This window comes from Barbatula barbatula (genome assembly GCF_947034865.1).
Source record: "Barbatula barbatula genome assembly, chromosome: 24".
Lineage (NCBI taxonomy): Eukaryota > Metazoa > Chordata > Actinopteri > Cypriniformes > Nemacheilidae > Barbatula > Barbatula barbatula.
The window spans coordinates 14332803-14352579 of NC_136787.1; the positions used below are offsets into that span (position 1 = coordinate 14332803).

At 37.7% G+C, this 19777-nt stretch overlaps 1 protein-coding gene across 1 annotated transcript; it reads left to right on the forward strand.

The window, feature by feature from the left end:
• Nucleotides 1–573: 573 nt before the first annotated feature.
• map6a (microtubule-associated protein 6a) lies at nucleotides 574–14393 on the forward strand (the record flags this gene model as incomplete). The annotated part of the gene is made up of 5 exons (XM_079449365.1): nucleotides 574–1565; nucleotides 8208–8421; nucleotides 8630–8838; nucleotides 12654–12764; nucleotides 14261–14393. The coding sequence occupies exons 1-5, from the start codon at nucleotides 925–927 to the stop codon at nucleotides 14391–14393; spliced, it is 1308 nt and encodes a 435-aa protein (XP_079305491.1). The 5' UTR covers nucleotides 574–924.
• Between the last annotated feature and the right edge of the window lie 5384 nt (nucleotides 14394–19777).

Genomic DNA, 19777 nt, shown 5'->3' on the forward strand with positions numbered 1-19777 from the left:
ATTAAAACGAATTTAGAAAGAAATGTACAAACCTAAACTTAGACTTGAATAACAATCATCATTATAAAATGGGTCTGAGTTGTGTATTAATGGATAAATCGAGATGACTTTATCATTTGGAAGCTTTTTTCATGCCTGTAAAGTCTAGGGACAGGTTTGTGGCCATATTTTGAAAATGACCCATCCATCACATAAATATGCCTATAATAGAAATTCTATTGGTTTGAATAAAATGTAAATCAAATCCTAGTGGAATCAAGCAAAGACACAAAGGAATTTTGTAATGGTTATAAATGGTACAAAGCTGGTGGCTTATTTGAAATAGCGACCAATACAATTTATTATTTCGTCAGGGTATCATTTACTCCTAAGAAAACGTCAGAATCAAAATTCTGCAGAAATGACTTTTAATATTTTGCTTTGTGTTGGCTTATTGTAATTTAAATGTTCACAAAAATATGGGAACAATTTTCCGAGCATCCCTCGTTTATTTTTCACAGCAGCAGCCTCATCGAGTGGGCGGAGCCTTAGACGTGATCCCCGCTGTGGACGTTGCGTGATGACGATGGTGGCAGGTGATTCAGCTCCTCTCGAAGGATGCTGAGGAGAGAAGGCGGTCGGGAGGGGCTGCTGTATCTTGCACACATTCTCAATCTCTTATCGTAAAGAGCTCGGGGTGACAGGACGGACATCGCTGAGCAAAGCCAAAATATTTCACGCGTTAAGACCGTCAGCTGGTCTCTTTAGCGTTTGGGCACAGTAATGTCTCTTCTTCGATTTGGATTTGGATTTTTATCCTGTCGTCTTTGACTAGAGCGAATCGGACATTTTGCGCATTTTTTGAGGGTTTGGTTTACAGTTCTGAAAACGGATTTGCAAGACATCATACCTAGGTAAGCGTTCGGCCCAAAACACGCCAACATCATGGCATGGCCCTGTATCTCCAGAGCCTGCTGTATGGCTCGGTTCTGGAACCAGCTGGACAAGGCCGACATTGCGGTTCCTTTGGTTTTCACCAAGTACTCGGACGTGTCCGAAATGCAGCATCTTCACCTGCAGCAGCCCGCGCAGAAGCAGCCGCACGCGGTGCCCATAGAAACACAGCCGCTTCACAACGATCCAGACGCGGTGACCAAAGGACCCAAAGAGGAGGTCGTTTGCGGTTCCGTGATGCGCCAGGACTACAAACACTGGAATGTTCGTCCCGAGCCCAGCTGTAAGCCCAGGAACGAGTATCACAGTCCCGATGTTCCTTTTAAAAACGAGACCCAGTATCAAAAGGACTTCAAACCCTGGCCTATCCCGAAAAGGGGAGACCATCCGTGGATTCCCAAACCCAGTCCAACCAATGCAGAAATGGACAATGGAGTGGAGAAAAGTGAGATTGCAGACAAGGTGCAGGAAAAGGAAATCTTGTCTGGTGAAAAGAAAAAGCAAGCAAAGAAAGTCACCCTGGCAGCCGGAAAGAAATCTGGAGGTGACGCTATGGAGGGCAAAGGGAGGGCAGCAGTTGATGCCCTCAACCGGCAGATCAAACAGGAAGTTACCTCTGGAAGCTCCTACAGGTATCATTTTGGACTTGGCATGAATTGATCTCTCCCTCTCTCTCTCTCTCTCTCTCTCTCTCTCTCTTTTCAGAGCAAAATAACAAAAACATATTGTGCATATAAAGTATTTTTATAAAAGTATGGGGCATTTGGCGTTTTGTACTTACAATAAAATTAATCAATTCATTGTGCATATAAAGTTTTTTCTTTCCAGCTGTTTTATTGTGTTGTTTCAAGTCCATATGTTGGTTCTTCCAAAATTGTATAGTCTTTAGGAGTTTAGACTTTTCTATTTCTTACAGAAAGTTCTCTGTATCGTTAGTTTATTTATAAAACGGTGGCTTTAGTCTGGCCTTAAAGGAGCAATGTGGAGATTTTAGTGGCATCTTGTGGTGAGGTTACGAATTGCAACCAAAGGCTCCACCCTCCCTTTCGAATCACTACTGCGGCTCTCACAGGACAAAGATGTTGTTGCGTTTTTGCCTCTTTGCCGAGGGAGTTAACGTATTTACGAAACGTGCTCTGCAGAGCAGTTTGTCAGTTAAGGGCTACTGTAGAAACAACATGGCCTCTTCCATGTAAGGGGACCCGCTATAGATAGACATTTTCAGGTTGTGAAAACATAACACTTCATTATGTTAAGTTTTTATACACCTCTGAAGAGATAGTTATGTATTATATTGCATTTCTTTCAGGACATCCTCCTAAAACTTACATACAGCACCTTTAATAGTGCAGTGCAGTGTGTAAATGTATCGGTCCAGCCATTAGTCCATGTATTATTGTGTACATCAGTTCTTACCATCCTGTTTGCTTTTGTAAAGTTTGCATTTTCAGTCCAGCATTTTGAACAGTACATTTCCGAGTTTTGTAATCAATAGCATTCAGTGTAGCCAAAATACTGTATGTGTTGTGTGTAATATTGCTACGTGATGTATTTCTCAGAAGACCTGCATTAGGCTGGTGTTATTTCGTCGGTGAGAAGAGGTTTAATCAAAAAATGTCCACCGGTGCACCAGGGAGAGCACATTTTTTATTTCCTGTTTGGTTTTTTTTGGCCAGGGAAGAGACTCCCACGCATATATCTGCAAGTACAAACATGAGTAAACTGCAGCATCATCTTTGTTTTGTGTCCCAGTGCGTGCACGAACTGTGATGTCGTAGTGAGATGCTTTTAATCTCAAAAGATCAGGATTAGTTTGACTTAATCTCATGGTTAGTTTTACATTTTGGTTTGTTGCTTTTTCATGCTACGAAGCAGAGACAGAGTTAACGCTTTATAACAGAGAAAGGCACAAGCTGATGAAACAGAATATCAAAAAACAATCCTCTTACAGTAAGAAGCTTGAAACCATCACAGTGTCGTGCTTCGTTTTGAGCCAGAGAAGCCAAAGGTGTTCCCTGACAGGATGCGGTTAGTTTTCTCTCTTTGCAGATCAATTATCTCTGTTCAGCAATTGATCTATCTGGGATTCTTTCTTAAGACACCCAAAGATTGGAAATATGATTTGTGATATCCATTTCCAGTAGATACCTTACATTGTGGTCTTAGTAAAGCCTTTACATATTTATGTATTATTCTCTTTGTCATTAGGGCAGCAATTCCAGCGTTATGGATGTGACATTATCAGTCAAAACTTGAAAAGCAAAATCATCAGAGAATGTATATATTACAATACATTTAATCATATTTTCAGTCCAAAAATAAAAAAAATCATAAGAAGTTTTTTTATTTTAAAAGAGAGAAAAATGTGTGCGTTGTGGATGTGACAAAAAGGACATGTCTTTGAGAGAGGACACACTTTGGAAGATTTCGGTGAATAAAAATGTGCAAACCAGAAGCAATAATACCCAACTAATGGAGAGGAGATTACTCTTTATAGAACATACAACAGTAGCTATATTTCAATTTTCACGTGCCCGTTTATGAGGAATATGGACCGTTATGGATGTGACAGTTTAAAAACAGAAAAAATACTTGAGACTTCACATGGATACTCTAAATATAGACATCTGACATCTGATCAGCATGGTGAAAACCTTTGGTTAAAAACCAAAATTTTTCATCACAAATGACCTTCACAAAAATCTTGAGAAAAATGTGTGAAAAATTCCAGTCTAGCCTGACAATTGATATTACAGAAGTAAAATGTGTTTGTCCTTTCATGTTGACTTCACAAGTAGTTTCCTTTTACATGACAACCAACATTTTGCTTGCCCGAATATACAATTTAGTAAAACACGAGCTTGCATCCTGGTCCTGCTGTATTTAGGTCCATAAATGAAAACAAAACCTCCACCAGCGTTTGACAGTAAGCTTTCATTTGATGCAAAACAGCTGCAGTCTAAAACAATTGGAAAAAGTTGAAACACTGTCTTTTGAGACCCACAAAAAGGGCACCCCTCCCCTACCTGTGGATCAAGGTGTGCTCTGGGTCTGTTTGTAGCTATTATACTGTGCACTATCCTCCACTGAAGGTCTCCAGACCTTTTCTCAATGGGGTTTGTACAGGGTCCTCCAGCTACCTTTAGGGGAAGCGCCTGAGCCAAAAATGTCCTGCCACTTGGACTCCCTCAAGTTTCCAAGCATTTGAAAATTAGTCACTTTAATACAAAGTACACCATTGGCTTTGCTAGAGAACTGAAAGCTAAAAAGTGACCCTGTTCTTAGTACTGTCCTGTAAAAGGATGTGAAACCGGTCAGGTTCAGCTTATTAATGTTCTAGAGAAACAGGTGACGGTCCAGCCCGATGTTGCCTGGTCTCCTTAGAAGTGCACAGGCTACTCCAGACCAGTTTACATCCTCCCCATAGAGTAGTCTCTGACCTGTCTGAAGTCTAGAGAGAGAGAGAGAGAGAGATTTGCCTTACAGCACAGAATTACAGCAGTAATCTCATTGGGATTCACTTGGAGTCCAAAGTGAATGTCAGAAGACGTATGTCATGGTGTACAGTAGGTACATCAGAAAGATGATGCCACAAGCAGAAGGAGAAAACCTATCGATCTGAGCACATCAGCAAGATAGTGAAGAGAACATGAACGAGAGAGCATCGGTCTGTAACTAGAACACGAAGTGACAAGGAAAACCAAAATGTGCTCATTTACAAATCAACAAAGCAATTGTGAATCTAACAGTTTGCTGCGCATGTAAATGGAAATAATGAATCGGTCTGACAGTCGTATTCGATCCAAATGTGTGAGCGTCTATTTTTAGTGCCTTTATTATGTGCATTGTCAGTGGCAGATGAAGGGGCACATCCAGACTAAATCAAAATAATCACAGTGTTGTTTTGTGTCAGCACAGTGTGACTAATAAAGCAAAACGTGCTTGTGTTGCATACCATTCGATGAGTGCGAAGCCTACCCATAATACATTGCTCTGGCTCCCCACCACACAATTCTCTAGTGCCAGCGTATCACCATAGTGACAGGGTTCTTCACAAAAGCTCAATGCCACGAGAGAGAGAGAGAAGAGTCGCTAACTTACTTGTATAAGCTAATATTCAAATGACTTTTTTAGGCAACCGGTTTGAACGTGGGAGCTCAGTTTTGTACAAGCACATTTGGCTAGTGTATTAAATGAATTCAGTTATGGATACGTATACGGTCAATAGTATAAAATAATCTGGTGTGAACAGCATTGGAATACAGGGTTGATGTGTTGACTGTCAACGACTTGACAGCTGGTACCAAGCACTCATTTACAATAAATACACTAAGCTCATTGTTTTCCGTTGTATATGCGTAGCAAGAACTGCATAGACTCTCTCTGTCTTTATATTATTCTCATTCCCTGTTTGCGTGTGTGTGTGTGTGTGTGTGTTGCTTTATCTAATCCTGTATAAACTCTGGCTCCTCCCACTTGCTTTATATTGGCATTGTTAGTGTTTTCCCTGTGGCCTTGGACTTCTGTAGCTCCTGTTTTTCCAACTGTTCAAGCTATCTAACTGGACTTTTGTCTTACGTAACAGCTTTCAGTACTTATTGTTCGCTTTTTGGTTCTCTCAGCGTGTCCAGAGGCCTCCCGTGAAATCAGAACGCTGTGTTGCCCATGACAGTATTGTCGGCTTCTAAAATACTCATGCAAACAACATTATTTTATGAGAAATAATGGAAATAAAGTAATCTTTCATCTAAAAGTGTTTATCAGTGCTGTCTGTCATTAGGAATAGCCTTTTTAGAAGATTAGTTGTCTACACATGTTCGTTTTTAAAGGGATAGTTCACCCAAAAATTCCCGACATTTTCTCTTGTCATTTCAAACCTGTATGACTTTCTTTTTTCAGCAGAACACAACAGAAGATATTTTAAAGTGTTGAGATACGACGGTACCCATTGACTTTTACTGTACAAGCACAAAACCAATGCAAGTCAATGGGGGGCAGTTTTGGTTGCATCTTATGTGTTCTTCAGAACTAACCCTTTAACGGATTCAACTGAAAACAATATCTGTGACATGCTGTCGAAGAGAAATCGTGCCATAGACGAATTCTGTTGTTAGTACATTTCTGTACACATTTTTATGTTGTTGTTACAAAGTAAGAGTTGTTGTTACACTCGCTGTCCCATGACTTGCATTCGTAATGTCTTTTATGCAGATTGCATTATAACTCCTTCTGTGTATCTTCCTTCTCGTATTAGTTATAGATTCTCATGAGGTTGGGATTTTACGTCTGAATTTAATTTGTTTGAATAATTAAGCCTGTCTTGTCTTGTACAGAGAGGCATTGATTTAATTCTTACTCACACAAACTTAAGCAGCGACTAATTGATCTAATGGGAAGATAATGGTTCCCCCTTCCTCCTTCCTTTCCTGTCAGTTCTAATCAATACAGTCTGTCTTACTGTTACTGTAATATTACAGAGCCACCGAGTGAGACAGAGAGAGAAAGTTTGTGTGATTAGTCTGCTGTCACGCTGTCTCCTATATTTAATATGTCATTATAGGAAAATGTTGTGTGCTTATGTAGATATGAGTTAGATATACTGCAGCTTTAGTTGCTGGGTAATCTGCAATGCATACCCGTTTTGTATGTGTCATTTGTCTGTGCCATCTCAGTAAGTTAAGACTCATTACTCTTCCTAAAGGACTGGCCTCAGGATAGAAATCCTGCTGTGGTGTACAAGTTTAGGAAAATGTCTACATTGCATCAAAGGACTTTGCAGGGTGTTTATCAATCTAGATGTGTCTACAGTATATTGCAGTACCAAATAGATATTTTATGCAATAATTTTTTGCACTTTGGTGTAGTGTTGTATTGTTTTAGCACACGAGAAAAGTATCTGTTGTAGTGGGCTCTAGGTTTAATGTTTTAAATGAGCTTTTTTATATATATGAATATTTTTTGTTTTCATTTACATTTATTCATTTGGCAGATGCTTTTATCCAAAGCGACTTACAAGTAGTTTTTTTACAGTGACACATTACTGCAGAGCAATCAGGGGTAAGGTGACTTGCTCAAGGGCACTTCAGTCATGACCTGCTGGCACTGAGATTTGAATCGGCAACCTTCTGATCACAAGCCCAACGGTCTAACCCCCAGGCGACAACTGACAGGAAATGCTTTTCATACCAGCATTGGGTCAATGGGGACAAATTAACCCATAAAATGTTTATATTTGACCCAACAATGAGTTCAAACAATTAAGCATTTTCGGTTAAACCAAGAATTTTCCTTTACAACCCAGTTGTTCCTTTTTGATAACCAAGCATTTTTTGTGTGCATGTACATTTTTCTTATATTTTTTGCAATTTTAAGTGCTTTTGTCATTTAGGTTCAAACAAGTCAGCATGGATTCATTTAAAACTCAACAGTTCCGTTGGTCGTTTTTGGCCCCTCAACTTAAACAGTTTATTGCTGATGAAACATTAAAACATTTGTATTTTTAAACTTAACCTATGTAAACCTTTTTCTTTACTCTAATCTTCAAAACTAATTTTCACACTATCAGCTGTCACGAAATGGTTTGGACAGAACCCAGATGCAGGCAGACGAAGGGTAAATGTAAAACGTTTATTAAATAAAAGACCCACAATGGGGAAAAACAAGCACAAAGAAAACACTAGGAAAAACAACCACTATAAAAGTGAAAATAATAAGTTCACAAACTGTAAACAGGAACAACAAGTAATCAAATGATGTGATCACAAACACTGACAATAGACAATGCACCGACACTGAGCAGAGGGAAACTAAGACTATATAAAGGGAGACACTAACGAGGAGTGATTACATGGGGAGAGTGGTGACAGCTGATGGGAATAAAACCCTAATTAAAGTGAAACACCAAACAGACGATGAGAATGAAACCCCTAAGAAATTACAGGAGATAGGAGGGTGGGGACAGAGTCCTAACATCAGCTTTCTGACCATTTAAAACAGCCGATGATCATGGCTGATATATCCTCTCAATCAAAAGAGGACAGGAAATGAATGAATTCCCTGTGTATAGAAAATGTTAATAAACATCACCAGTTTCACCAGTTTGATGTTCAATATTAATAGTTGTTATGAATTAATAACATTTAGAAAGTTAAGAAATATTTCACCTTCAGAATTGGTATCGACAGAGAAATTTAGTATCGGTGCATCTCTACTTTTCCGGATTTCTCAGTGTGCTCTTATAATGAAATGTTCATTATCCCCTCTTATCATTACAGGAACGAGTTCAAAGCTTACGCAGATGTGAAACCTGTGAAGCTCATCAGGGCTAAGTCTCAGTATCAGCCTCCAACGGAGAAGACTGACGTGCAAACCAGTTACACCGCCACATACAAGGCTTACCGGGCCAAACCGGAGGTTGATGAGAACAAGGCCCTGGACAGGAGAAGGATACGCACACTGTACCACGAACCTTACAGAGAGTCCAGTAAGGTACAGAAAAACATTCTGTTTTCCTCAGTAATACTTTCGAGGAAAAGTTTGACGTTGAGTGCCTTGTCTTAGTGAAACTGCAGAGCAATTGCCTCACAGTCTGCTGCCTTCTATGTCAGCAACCAAACTAAAATAGAAATGTTATTCTTATTTACTTATTTTTATATTTATCATTGATACTTTTATGTATACTTTATGTCTCATTCAGGCGGAAAGAACAAGTCTTCCCCGCTCCAAACCCAAAAAGAGCACTACCACCGCTCCGGGGAAGCCACCGAAGAAGTCCAAGGAGAAGCAGGTGGCGTCTGTGCGTGGTTCAAAGAAGAAGACCTCTGAGAACCAGCCGGAGAGCAGACCGACGCAGGCGGACAAGGAGAAAAGTAAAGAGATCAACAACAAACTGGCTGAGGCGAAAGAGTAAAATTGCACTTCTCTCATTTCATTTCTTCCTGAATGGTTGAACGAAGGCTGCAAAATGATTAAATAAGAGGTTCTCATTCCTTTAACGTTCTGTCTATTGATGACCCAGCCCCATCTTTCTCCCTCTCTATATACCTGTTCACCTCTTGATTTCTCCTCACTGTATTTCCCATCTATCTTTTCCTCTCTCGCTCCCTCTCATTCGCTCACTCTCATCCTTTTGAGAGGTTAGTGGGTTTTTGAGTGAAGATGCTTTTTCAGGGTTGGATTTTTTGCCTCGCGTCATCTACAAAGCGTTTGCATTTACTATAGCTCCACCCACTCTCCTCATCTCCACAACGAGGTTTCCATGGCAACTACTTCACTGGCGGCCAGTGGATGCTCTTATCTTGCATGGAGCCATTGGCTGGAAGCTCTGTATGTTTTACCTACCTTAAGATGCACAGACTGGTGCGTTTCATTTATCAAGGGTTTTAACATGAACAAGAATTAAGTATCTTTTATGTCACATTAATGTAAATAAGTCAATGAATATTGTCAAGACGAAAAATGTCTCAGACAAAAATCTTTGATAAATGTGCAGCTTTGGTTGTGAGACTGTATTGATTTGGTTGGCCAACATAAATGCTTGCTTTGCCTGATTTATGTTGTCCTTTTATTGAAAGAATACCCTGAAAAGTGATGTGTTGTGATCTCAGATCACTTTAGTGCTGTGTATATTTTTTCTTTTTTTTAATACATTTTCGGAACCACCCATGTCATAAAAATGATGTTAAATCATTTTAGGAACAGAATATTTCTAAATAGCTTCACGTAATCTCCCGAAAGACATCCGTCAAGGTCATACAATAGTAATAAGACCTTGTTTGAGCCCACTTTGTTGTCCAGACAACCAACTGGTTTACTGTAATATAATATTGCGTTATGGGATGTACAGTAAATGGTTTTCAAATAGAATTTAATTGTTCACTGTTTAGTACAAGCAAACTTAAGGAAATGATTATAGTAATTTTTATCTAAGATGTTTTTGTAAATTTGTTTTGAGGTGTCGATGGGTTTCTATCCCATCCTTCATCACTAGAAGAACTACCACATTTAACACTGTATCCTTCACCCCACCCAACAATTTTCTATTTGTCTTTCACACTCAAACACACACAATGAAGCATGCCATCCCCATCCCCCTTAAGGGGGTCCCCGAGCTAAACAGATGGAGGATCCCAAAAGGGCATAGAGATTCAAAAGGTCAATAGATTAGACAGCATTAAAATCAAAGGCCTTTCTTGTGTGAATGCAAATGTGAGATATTCATAATTAATGACTTTCCCCCGAGTGTCTCTTGCTTTGTTTTGCTTTTGCATCCCCCCTGTTATCCAATGACGGATATGACTTGACTAATTCTGTTGTTTATTATCATGTGTTCCTTGACGTTCTGGTAAGTCGAATGCATTATGGTCGGAATGCTGTTTGTTTATTCTGTTGGCGTTCACCTGCTGCATGATTTCATCATCTTTATGAATTATTTCTAAATTGAATTAAAGCTTATTGAGAATACAATGGATGGGTAACTTTCTAAGCTTAATGCTGTACACGTATGCACTGGCCTTTACAATGAAATCTTTTTGGATTGAATCTGATCACGGCATTTGTAATGAGACATAATCATGGCTTTCATTCTCTTTGCATCTGACATGAGACCATGACGAAAGATCTAAAGATGTTGGTACTAAATAGCATCTTAGTATCTCAATGTTTTTATTTGCTGCCATTATTGCAGTACACTGTGTACGGTCATGCTTTGCTTTTTTTTATGGACCACCCCTCTGTAAGTCCTCTCTCTGTCTCTGGTATCATTCGTTGCGGTCTTCTCCATTATCAGTACGCAAAAAAATTAATTGTGCTGTTGTGTGCATGAACAGCGCACGGTACTATGCTGTGATCTTTAGCCGGATAGAAAAAACTGCCAGGAATTTACCTGAAGCCGGTATCTATAATGCATTATAAAAGTATTCAAATAAAAATCTGCATTCATGTGCTCGTATTATAATTAGTAATTAAATGTTTTATCTGTTTTGAAAAATGCTAAATATTTTTTATTTATTCATGCTGTATATCAAGGTACATCATAATTAACAATAAATGTGACTCAAAGTATTTCAAATATATAATGCATCGCAATGTGCATTAAGAATTTTTTTAATGCATTATACATACAGCATAAAAAAGGGTTTTATAGCGTTTGATATATATATAAATTCTCAAACGTTCAATTTATTAAACCAAATATACTCAAATGGATTTCTTTAGTCTGGCTTCAGAACACAAGACCTTCAGAGTGAGGGCCTTTTCTTGTATTTTGCAGCCTTTGGTGACTCAATTACTGTTATCATAACTTTGGGATTAAAGTACGGGACCCCGGGGAGACAGAGGTGGCTAGTGGAGTTGTACATGTCTAGCGAATGTGTGTGATTAGCACAGGTGCTATCTTTAGTCCATGCATTCTGAAATAGAGAGAAAAATATTTGAAAAACGTGTGATGTGAAGGGGCATCAGATTTAAATGTAATGATGTTTATTGTGATTTCTCTCTCTGCTTGCTCATATTTATTGAAATTAATAAATGCAAACGCAGAAACAGAGGTGTCATGGTTTGGTTTGTTTAAAATGTGATAGGGTTTGTGGACCCAACGGTAGGTTCATCTGTATGTCACTTTTTCCCCTGTACCTCTGTCTGTCCGTCTGTTACTGTCGTACATGTTGCGCCACATGGAAGAGAACTATGTGGATTTTTTGGACCGTTTGGGTTTTGATCGAGTTGGCAAATCTTATCTGTGTGTGTGTGGGCTGTGGAATAGATGAGCATCAGATGATAAAAGTAAAAAATGTCAGTCCTCTCCAACTTAAAATGTTTTTGTGACTGCATTGAAAGTTTTCAATTGATCCTTCGCAAGCAGTTTGATTAACAGGCGATCCGACCAATCATAACGGCGATAGTATGTGACCCCGTGACTGACCGCCATTTTGTTCAACAAACGTGACGTAATAGAGCTTAAGTTTTTTTTGTTTATAGTTTATAGTCTGCTAGTGTGGGCGCACATATAGGTTATTATTGTTACAGTTATCTCAAATCCTGAATGCATCCCTCGAATGCATATTGCAGACCTTTCTGTCTGAAATCAGTGTGCATTTTTCCAGAAATTCTTCACTTTTCCCACTGGGAGCGCGATGTCTGAAACCGAAAGCTTGTCGGGGTTTTGCGAAGGGTCAATTGGGTCAATTCAAGTTTTATGAATTTTTCAAACGCCCACTGAAACCAAAACTTAGCCAATTGAAAAAGATGCAACTATAGTCACTAAGAAATTTGGTTAAGCTTATATTTTCATTACTGTTTTAGATATCTATAATATATTAAGTGAATTTGATTTTTGTTTTTTGAAACATTTAAAAGATGCAAAGTGTCCTATTCCAGGTCCACATTTCACAGCTATTACTTAAAAGATCAATATACTGTATGTCACCTACTCAGGTCATTGATGATTTATCAATTAAGTGAATTTTTAAGCAAATTTATTTTTTCTATATTAGGAGTCGAGGTTCGTCCTGGACATTCTGAAAATTCACCATTCACTCTCATATCACCTGCATTACACAAAAGAGTCATTACCACTTTGCCTTTCATTGTTTGAACAATTCATCTTAAGAAGACAATGATATCGATTTGTAATGACACGAGGATGAGAGAATTGTCATTTTTGAGTAAGCTTCAGTTACTTTTATGTTTAGCTAACAGGTGATCTTGTCGTTCGTTTGAAGGGTTATGCTAAAACAGTACCACTACATTCAGCTCTGTCAGCCCATCCGAGATTTTGGTTGGGTGCAGACACTAAAGCAACATCTGTGGCGCTGTACCCTGCCCGATCCAAGGTAATGCTCGACTGAGATTAGTCAAACTTCTCACGACTTCATCCGTTCTTCAACAGCACAATTATTATTCATTAAAAAAGTGTCACTTGTGTCACATATTTGCTAGCGATACATGCTGTAGTGTTTCCAGTCCATACGTATTCTCTTCCATATGGACCGTGTTGAAGGTTAAACAGGACAGTTTGACTGCTCGTGGTGTGCGTTGTGTTTATGTTCTTAAGGTTATTAATTATTCAGGTGTGTTTATGCACGCATACTTTTTTTTATTGTGGACCACCATCACACACAAGCTTGTCACGGTGCCTCTTGTAGAAAGTCGGTCAGGAGAATATTCTTTTTCTTAATCCATTTAGTTGAGTCTTGACTTATTACGTATGAGGCTAGGCATCTTAAAGCAGTGTTTTACGTGTCACATTTATACTGTGGTACTTTTAAGTCGAGGTACCATCAATCTCTCCTCCCATTTATAGTGAACTTTAATGTCACATCTCTATTTCTTTCACAAGATGAAATTGAATTTGCTGATATTTAACAGTTCTATGCCCGGTTTCACAGACAAGGTTTTTACTAGTCCCAGACTAAAATGAAAGTGTGAGCTGCCTTAACTGAAAATAACTTGCCCTGACATATCTTAAAATGTGTAATTGCCATTGTTTTGTCTCAATATGCACACTAATATTTATATCTAAAGTATTTTAATACAAGCGACTGAAATATTTGATTTATTTAAGGCATAGTCTTGGCTTAAGCTAAGCCTTGTCTGTGAAACCGGGCCTTAGTGTCTGATGTGAGGAACAGTTGTTTACTTGTCCAATGGTGTCTGTCATAGTCCTGTCACATTTCATTTTCTATACTATTTCTTTGAACACACTGAGACCACATCTATTTAATTGTTGGATGTGTTACAGCAGATATATAAATGTAGATTTTTTATATTTTTAATATTAAATTAAATAAAAAAGAGAAATATTACAATAAATATGGTAATAATTAATTAAAGTTATTATTTCCGTAATATTATATATTATTTAGTAAGATATGATGAAAAACAAATGCATATTATTCATATTAAGTATTAATTATTTGTATTATTATTAATGTTGCATTTTATAATAAATATTATTCTTGAATATAACAATTTGGCTTTTTCACATTAATGACAATAAGCATTTAAAATTGAATGGACAATATGAAAAAATGCAAATGTTTCTCCTTTGTCTATGCAATAATTGCTTTTACATTTTTTGTCTTAAGATTGCATATGTCAACTTCCAACACTTTTACACCCAAATTTTTCATAACTACTGTATACATGGATATTTCCCCTTTTATCACTTATATTGGTCTCAGAATGCTCAAAGCATTGTTTGTTTTAGTGCCCACTTCAATTTTTCTGATAAAACTCCTCACGTTGTGACTCTATGTCTTCTCTCTCTCTTTCTCCCTGTCTTCCTTCCCCTCCTTCTTTGGCAATCTAACACTGTGATGCCCGTCAGTGAATCTGAGTCTGGGCTCGAACGAGTCAGCGATTATTATTCCGCGGGTACCTCTGGAGGAGAACCACTGGTGGAACGACCAGAACCACGGAGCCGGGGAGTAGTTCGATTCGCTCCGGATGTGAAGTACTGACAAAAAGTCAACTCTGCGTTTCATACGATGAGAAAAGTCAAGGTCAAAGGTCAGGAAAGGAAGGGAGGCAGCTATATTATAACCTAATTAATAATATTTTAAGACATATTTTTGCAGAACAAGCAATCTGTGAAGTACTGTATGTATATACTGTAGTGTATGTTAACTATTCAGATTAAATTGTGAGCTTCCAAATGAGAGAAAAAGGAACAAAGGATACATACGCCCCAAGACTGTTTGCAACAATTGAAATGGTGCTATACATTTTCTGTTACACTTTTCGTCAAAACAATGTTTTCGTGATCATTTAGATAAGCAAACATCCTATATCATTAAATGCTTCGTTCTTGAAAATAAATAAAATAAAGATTCTTTAAAGGTTCTCTGTCAAAGTGTATGGTTCCATAAAAAAACCTTTAACATCAATGGGACCTTTCCATTGCGCAAACAGTTCTTAAGAATATAAAAGGGTTCTTCACATTTAAATGGACAGTTCACTCAAAAATAACAACTATTATTTTATTCTTTCATTTACCAAAAGCCAGAATTAATTCCCAATATGTTTGACTTTCTTTTGCAGGGGACACAAAAATATATTTTGAAGAACCACGTTGGTCAATTGACTTTCTTTCACAAAACCATTTTTGAGACATTTCTCATAATAGATTATTTTGTATTCCAAAGAAAAAAGAATGTCATACTGGTTGAGATCATGAGGTTAAGTAAATTATACAAGACGTTTTGGGTGAATTATCCATTACATCTCTTTTCTGAATCTACTCTAAGGCAATTGTTTTATTTATTCGGAAAGAAGAAATCAAGTGAGATATTATAATAAAAAATGCACTGTAAGTATTACTAAATTAAATCTGATTAAAATGTCAAGACAATTATACTACTAAATGTGTAAACAGGTCTGTAATCTAATGATTGAAAGAGTGTCGCCTCCTACTGGTGTGATGACGTTAAGTAGAAATAGTCAACCAAAGCATTTGAGATGTAGGCCTACGTTTATTTAGCCACTCGGGGCCAGGGCTTATATTTTAATGTTTAACATACTCTGTGCTGGTTTATCCTGCTTCACTAACTAAGATAAGTTGATGCTCGTCCACCAGCTGACCGGCACAAAACCCAGTGTAAACAAACAAGTTTTAGATCTTGTGTTATCGTGTCAATAATAAAAAATCATGAGATCATAATTTCACATTTGATGTTGGCGAAAAAAAGCTTTAGAAAGACAGAGAGGAGAAACAGATTGCACTTTAACTACACCTATAGTAATGCATCGTCTCCAAGAGGTTTTCAGACAGCAATTTCAAGACAAGAATGTAGAGTTGTTATTTAAACACCCAAATGTATCAAAGATCATTTAATATGACATCACGACTGTAGATGACTTGTTGTCTTTCAAATTTTCTAGCATTAATGAACTGAAAACAGAAATGACTTCAGCAGGAGGTTAACTATGGGCTAATAATTGGGGTAAAATGTGTTTCTTCACCACCTCATCCCCCAAGTGCAGTGTCTTTTCAAAAACCCCATACATGTTTAAAAACTCTCTCCCACAGGTACAATACACTTCAGTCTCTGTGGAAAGTAACATTAATGTTGATTGTTACATCAAAGTAATGTTGAATCCTTTGTGATATTAATATTAATGTTACATTTTTACCAAAAATTTTCTATCTGAATGTGTAACGGATTTAAACACACACAAAATCACCAGTAAAACCAAACAATTTCAGTTTTTAAAGATGTTTATTTTCCATAAACTTAAATGTCTACAGAGCCAGACGGAAGCGGGTGTAACATGGACAGTAATGCATCAGCGCTCTCTAGTGGCTGGCTCATCAAAAAGAGATCTTTGCCATTACAAAGACTGCTAAAGATATTGGTTTAATGTCATGTGAATGTGTAAATTTCATAAATTACCTTCTCTCAACATATATAAATTATCTATACATAAGTTTTTTTAGTTTAAAGTGCTGACACAGAAAAACTGTCTGTTCGTTTCAGTACAAAAATATAGTAAACTGATCTGATGCTTTCAATTTGGTTCATTATACATATGCTACTAGCAATGTCCAGTCATACAATTAAGCATCAGACAGCAAATGTAGTTAGTGTAGTTATTAGAAAGTATTTAGGTATCAAACACACGATACGTAAAGTTTTCCTGCTGTGGTCTTACATTAAAATTGTAGACCCCGATTTTCCTTTTGTAATAGAACAATCCTGCAATAGCAGCCAGGGAAAACAGAACCACACCAACACCAAGCAGAACAAATCCAACAGTGAAAATGGTATTAGATGTTGGGTCGATGGGGGCTTTAGGATAAGAAAAGGAGAAAGATGTCAACTTAGTAATGACAATTCTTATATACAATATAAATATATGGAATATATATTAAATAAGAAGACTTACGATTTATTTTATTTAATCTGAGCAAAGGTCCAAAGGATGCCCTTGTCACTCCAATTAGATTAGATGACCTGTACGCTTTGACCAGACCACAAACCTAAGTCAAGAAAAACAAAACATAACACACTTTCAATTATACAGAACAGAAAAGGCAGTAAAGTTTAAAATGACATTTTCTGTCATACAAACTTAATCAAATGTAGCATGTGAACTCACGGGACTGCAGGTGTTATCCTGAATCGACACACAGATCTGGATCTGACAGTGCAGGTAGATGATGTTCTCCTTCGCCAATGCAAAGATCCGCATCGACAGCGAAGCCATTGTGTCATTTCCATTCTGAATAACCGTAGTGTGTGAATTTAAAATCGGACAACTGGGGAGCAAGGAGTCATTTGCGAATACAGTCAATATATGGCAGGTTTGTTATAACAGTACAGTTCAACATGAACAGAAGAGAACAGAAAACGATTTAACATGGTACATTAAAAGTTGATATAGGCTACTAAACACAATTGGCAAAAAAAATGATTACAAGATATCGCTTTCAGATTGATAAGAGATTACAGATATTTTTCAATCGCACCCACCCGTTGTCCAGATACAAATAGCTGATTGGCTCTGATGAGTCCTTGGTGGGTGTGCCCCAGCACTTGTTGATAATGACTTTAATTTGGGGTACAGTTGTGTTGACCGCGACCTCCACAACGATTTCATCGTCTGCTGAGAGCGTGTAATTCTCAGGCAGTGGAAACGTCCCGTTCAGCAACCTCACATAAACCTGGAAACGACCTGATCCGTATATTACATCTTTCATCAGGTCAAAATACCTGCAGAGGAAAGTTTGTTATTGAGCATAATTATGGTTGTTAACTGTTGTTAATCTCTTAAAGGGACAGTTCACCCAAAAATGAACACAGAGAAAGATATTCCGAAGAATCATATGGTAGCCAATGCGTGGCCACATTGTACGAAAAACTGCTTTATAAATGTATTTGTTCTGTTGAACACAAAAAAAGATACTTTGAAGAATGTAAGAAAGTAAAGAGTTCTGGGGCACTTTATTCAGCGACCATTGTCCATTTTCCTGTGGTAGTCAATGGTGGCCAATAACTGTTTGGTTACAAGCATTCTTCCAAATATGCTTATCTGCGTTCATCAGAACAAAGAAATGAATTCTGATTTGAAACAACTCGAGGGTGAGTAAATGACAGAATCTTTATTTTTATTAAGGGTGAACCGTCCCTTTAACGTATAGGCCTACTCTGTTATAATTTTCTCCTTAAATGAGATTACATGTTCTTGACATGACAAGACACAGAATACTGAGTAGGAAACGGAGAGAAAAACAAGCTCCATGGAGATATGGTTGCTATGGAAGCACTGTACCCTGAGGAGGAGTATTCCGTGGAGATGACGACACTGCTGCTGTAGGTGCAGATGATGGGAACCGCCAAATGCGTGGAAGCAGCCATCAGCGATCCGTTATGTAAGAATACAGTGTTCATTTTGTTATACAGAGTCACATTGAGCGTACTATGAGTGCTGTTCTGCAAGGTAAACACAATATTGGTCACATGAACATCCTAAGGAATCATTTCATTGAGTAGATTGTAGTAATATTTGAAGAGTTTGGTTCCAAAATGTTTTAAAAACATTTCTAAATTCATGTTTTTTATTATGTTATCATGGTTTTGTTGTGTTAGTTAGCTGTATTTTTTAAGTGATCATGGCTCAGTTTGATTGATATTAAGTGGAATGCACAATAAAGAACATGATTTTTGAAAATCTTTCAACACAAAGTTATCTCATTTAGGAACCAAGCTTCATTTTGACATCCCGGAGCACTTACTTGTTTCAATGTAGTGCCACACTTATCCCACGTTGCGATGAGGTTCAAGTGAGTTGAATTGACTTGATTTGGGACACATTCAGATTGGCCGAGGTACAGGGCACTGACTGGAATGTAACTGTTGTTCAGGAAGTCACGACTTACAATGACTGATATGAAACCAGTGCCGCACTCCACATGTATTGGGTTGGTACCGGGCGTAGTTGGCATCCCAAATGAGTGGTTGGATGTCGTTAGACTTGCCGTAGATATGTGTGTGGTAGACTGAGTTGTGGAACTGGTTGACGGTCCATTTGATTTCAGAGTTGCTGGAATAAGAGTCGGGGTTGTTGTAATGGGGTGTTTGGTTGTTAATGGACTGTTTGTGGTGAGATTGACGCTCGGTGTAGTGAAGATAGAAGAAGACTGTGGAGGTGATGTTGAGGGTGTTGCTGTGAGTGGAAATGGAAAGAAATAGTCATTTTAACAGAGCTAAAAATGGATACAAATTGACGCTTTCTTACGCCGACTCTGAAGTATTCAGAATTCATCTCCAAACTCACAATTTCATGTTAAATTTATAGCCTAAACGTGTCACATTATATACGAAAAAGGTCATAAAATTAATACTCTAACAAAGACCCAGCATTAATTCCTTTTTTATTGTATGGAAAAAAGATGATTATCTCTGGAGTGACATAAAGTCATCCAACAGCAGTGAAAGACTGACAGCATGACAAAACCGAGAAAAAAATCGAGATTATGACATATAAAATCTTTTTAATTTGTCCTAAATACTTGTATTCCTTTTTGTATTGCAAATACATTGCAGTTTTTGAGGTTTGATTTCGAGGTTCATTTTCTGCAAATACTTGCAAATAGAAACAATAGTTTTATTTGAAATTTTGGAGAAATATTGTTAGTAGTTCATAAAATGGAACGAAAATGATAATTTAACCTAAACACATAGCTATAAAAAGTAAATTCAGCAACCTGAAAATTCAGCTGTGACTGAAATCCATTTGTTGCAATTAAAGTAGTGTGACATCTCATCTACCTGCACAGCTGCGTCCTGGTCTGTTGGGGTTCGAGTCTGTGTACCCGTTCTGACAGTCGCAGGTGTACGAGCCA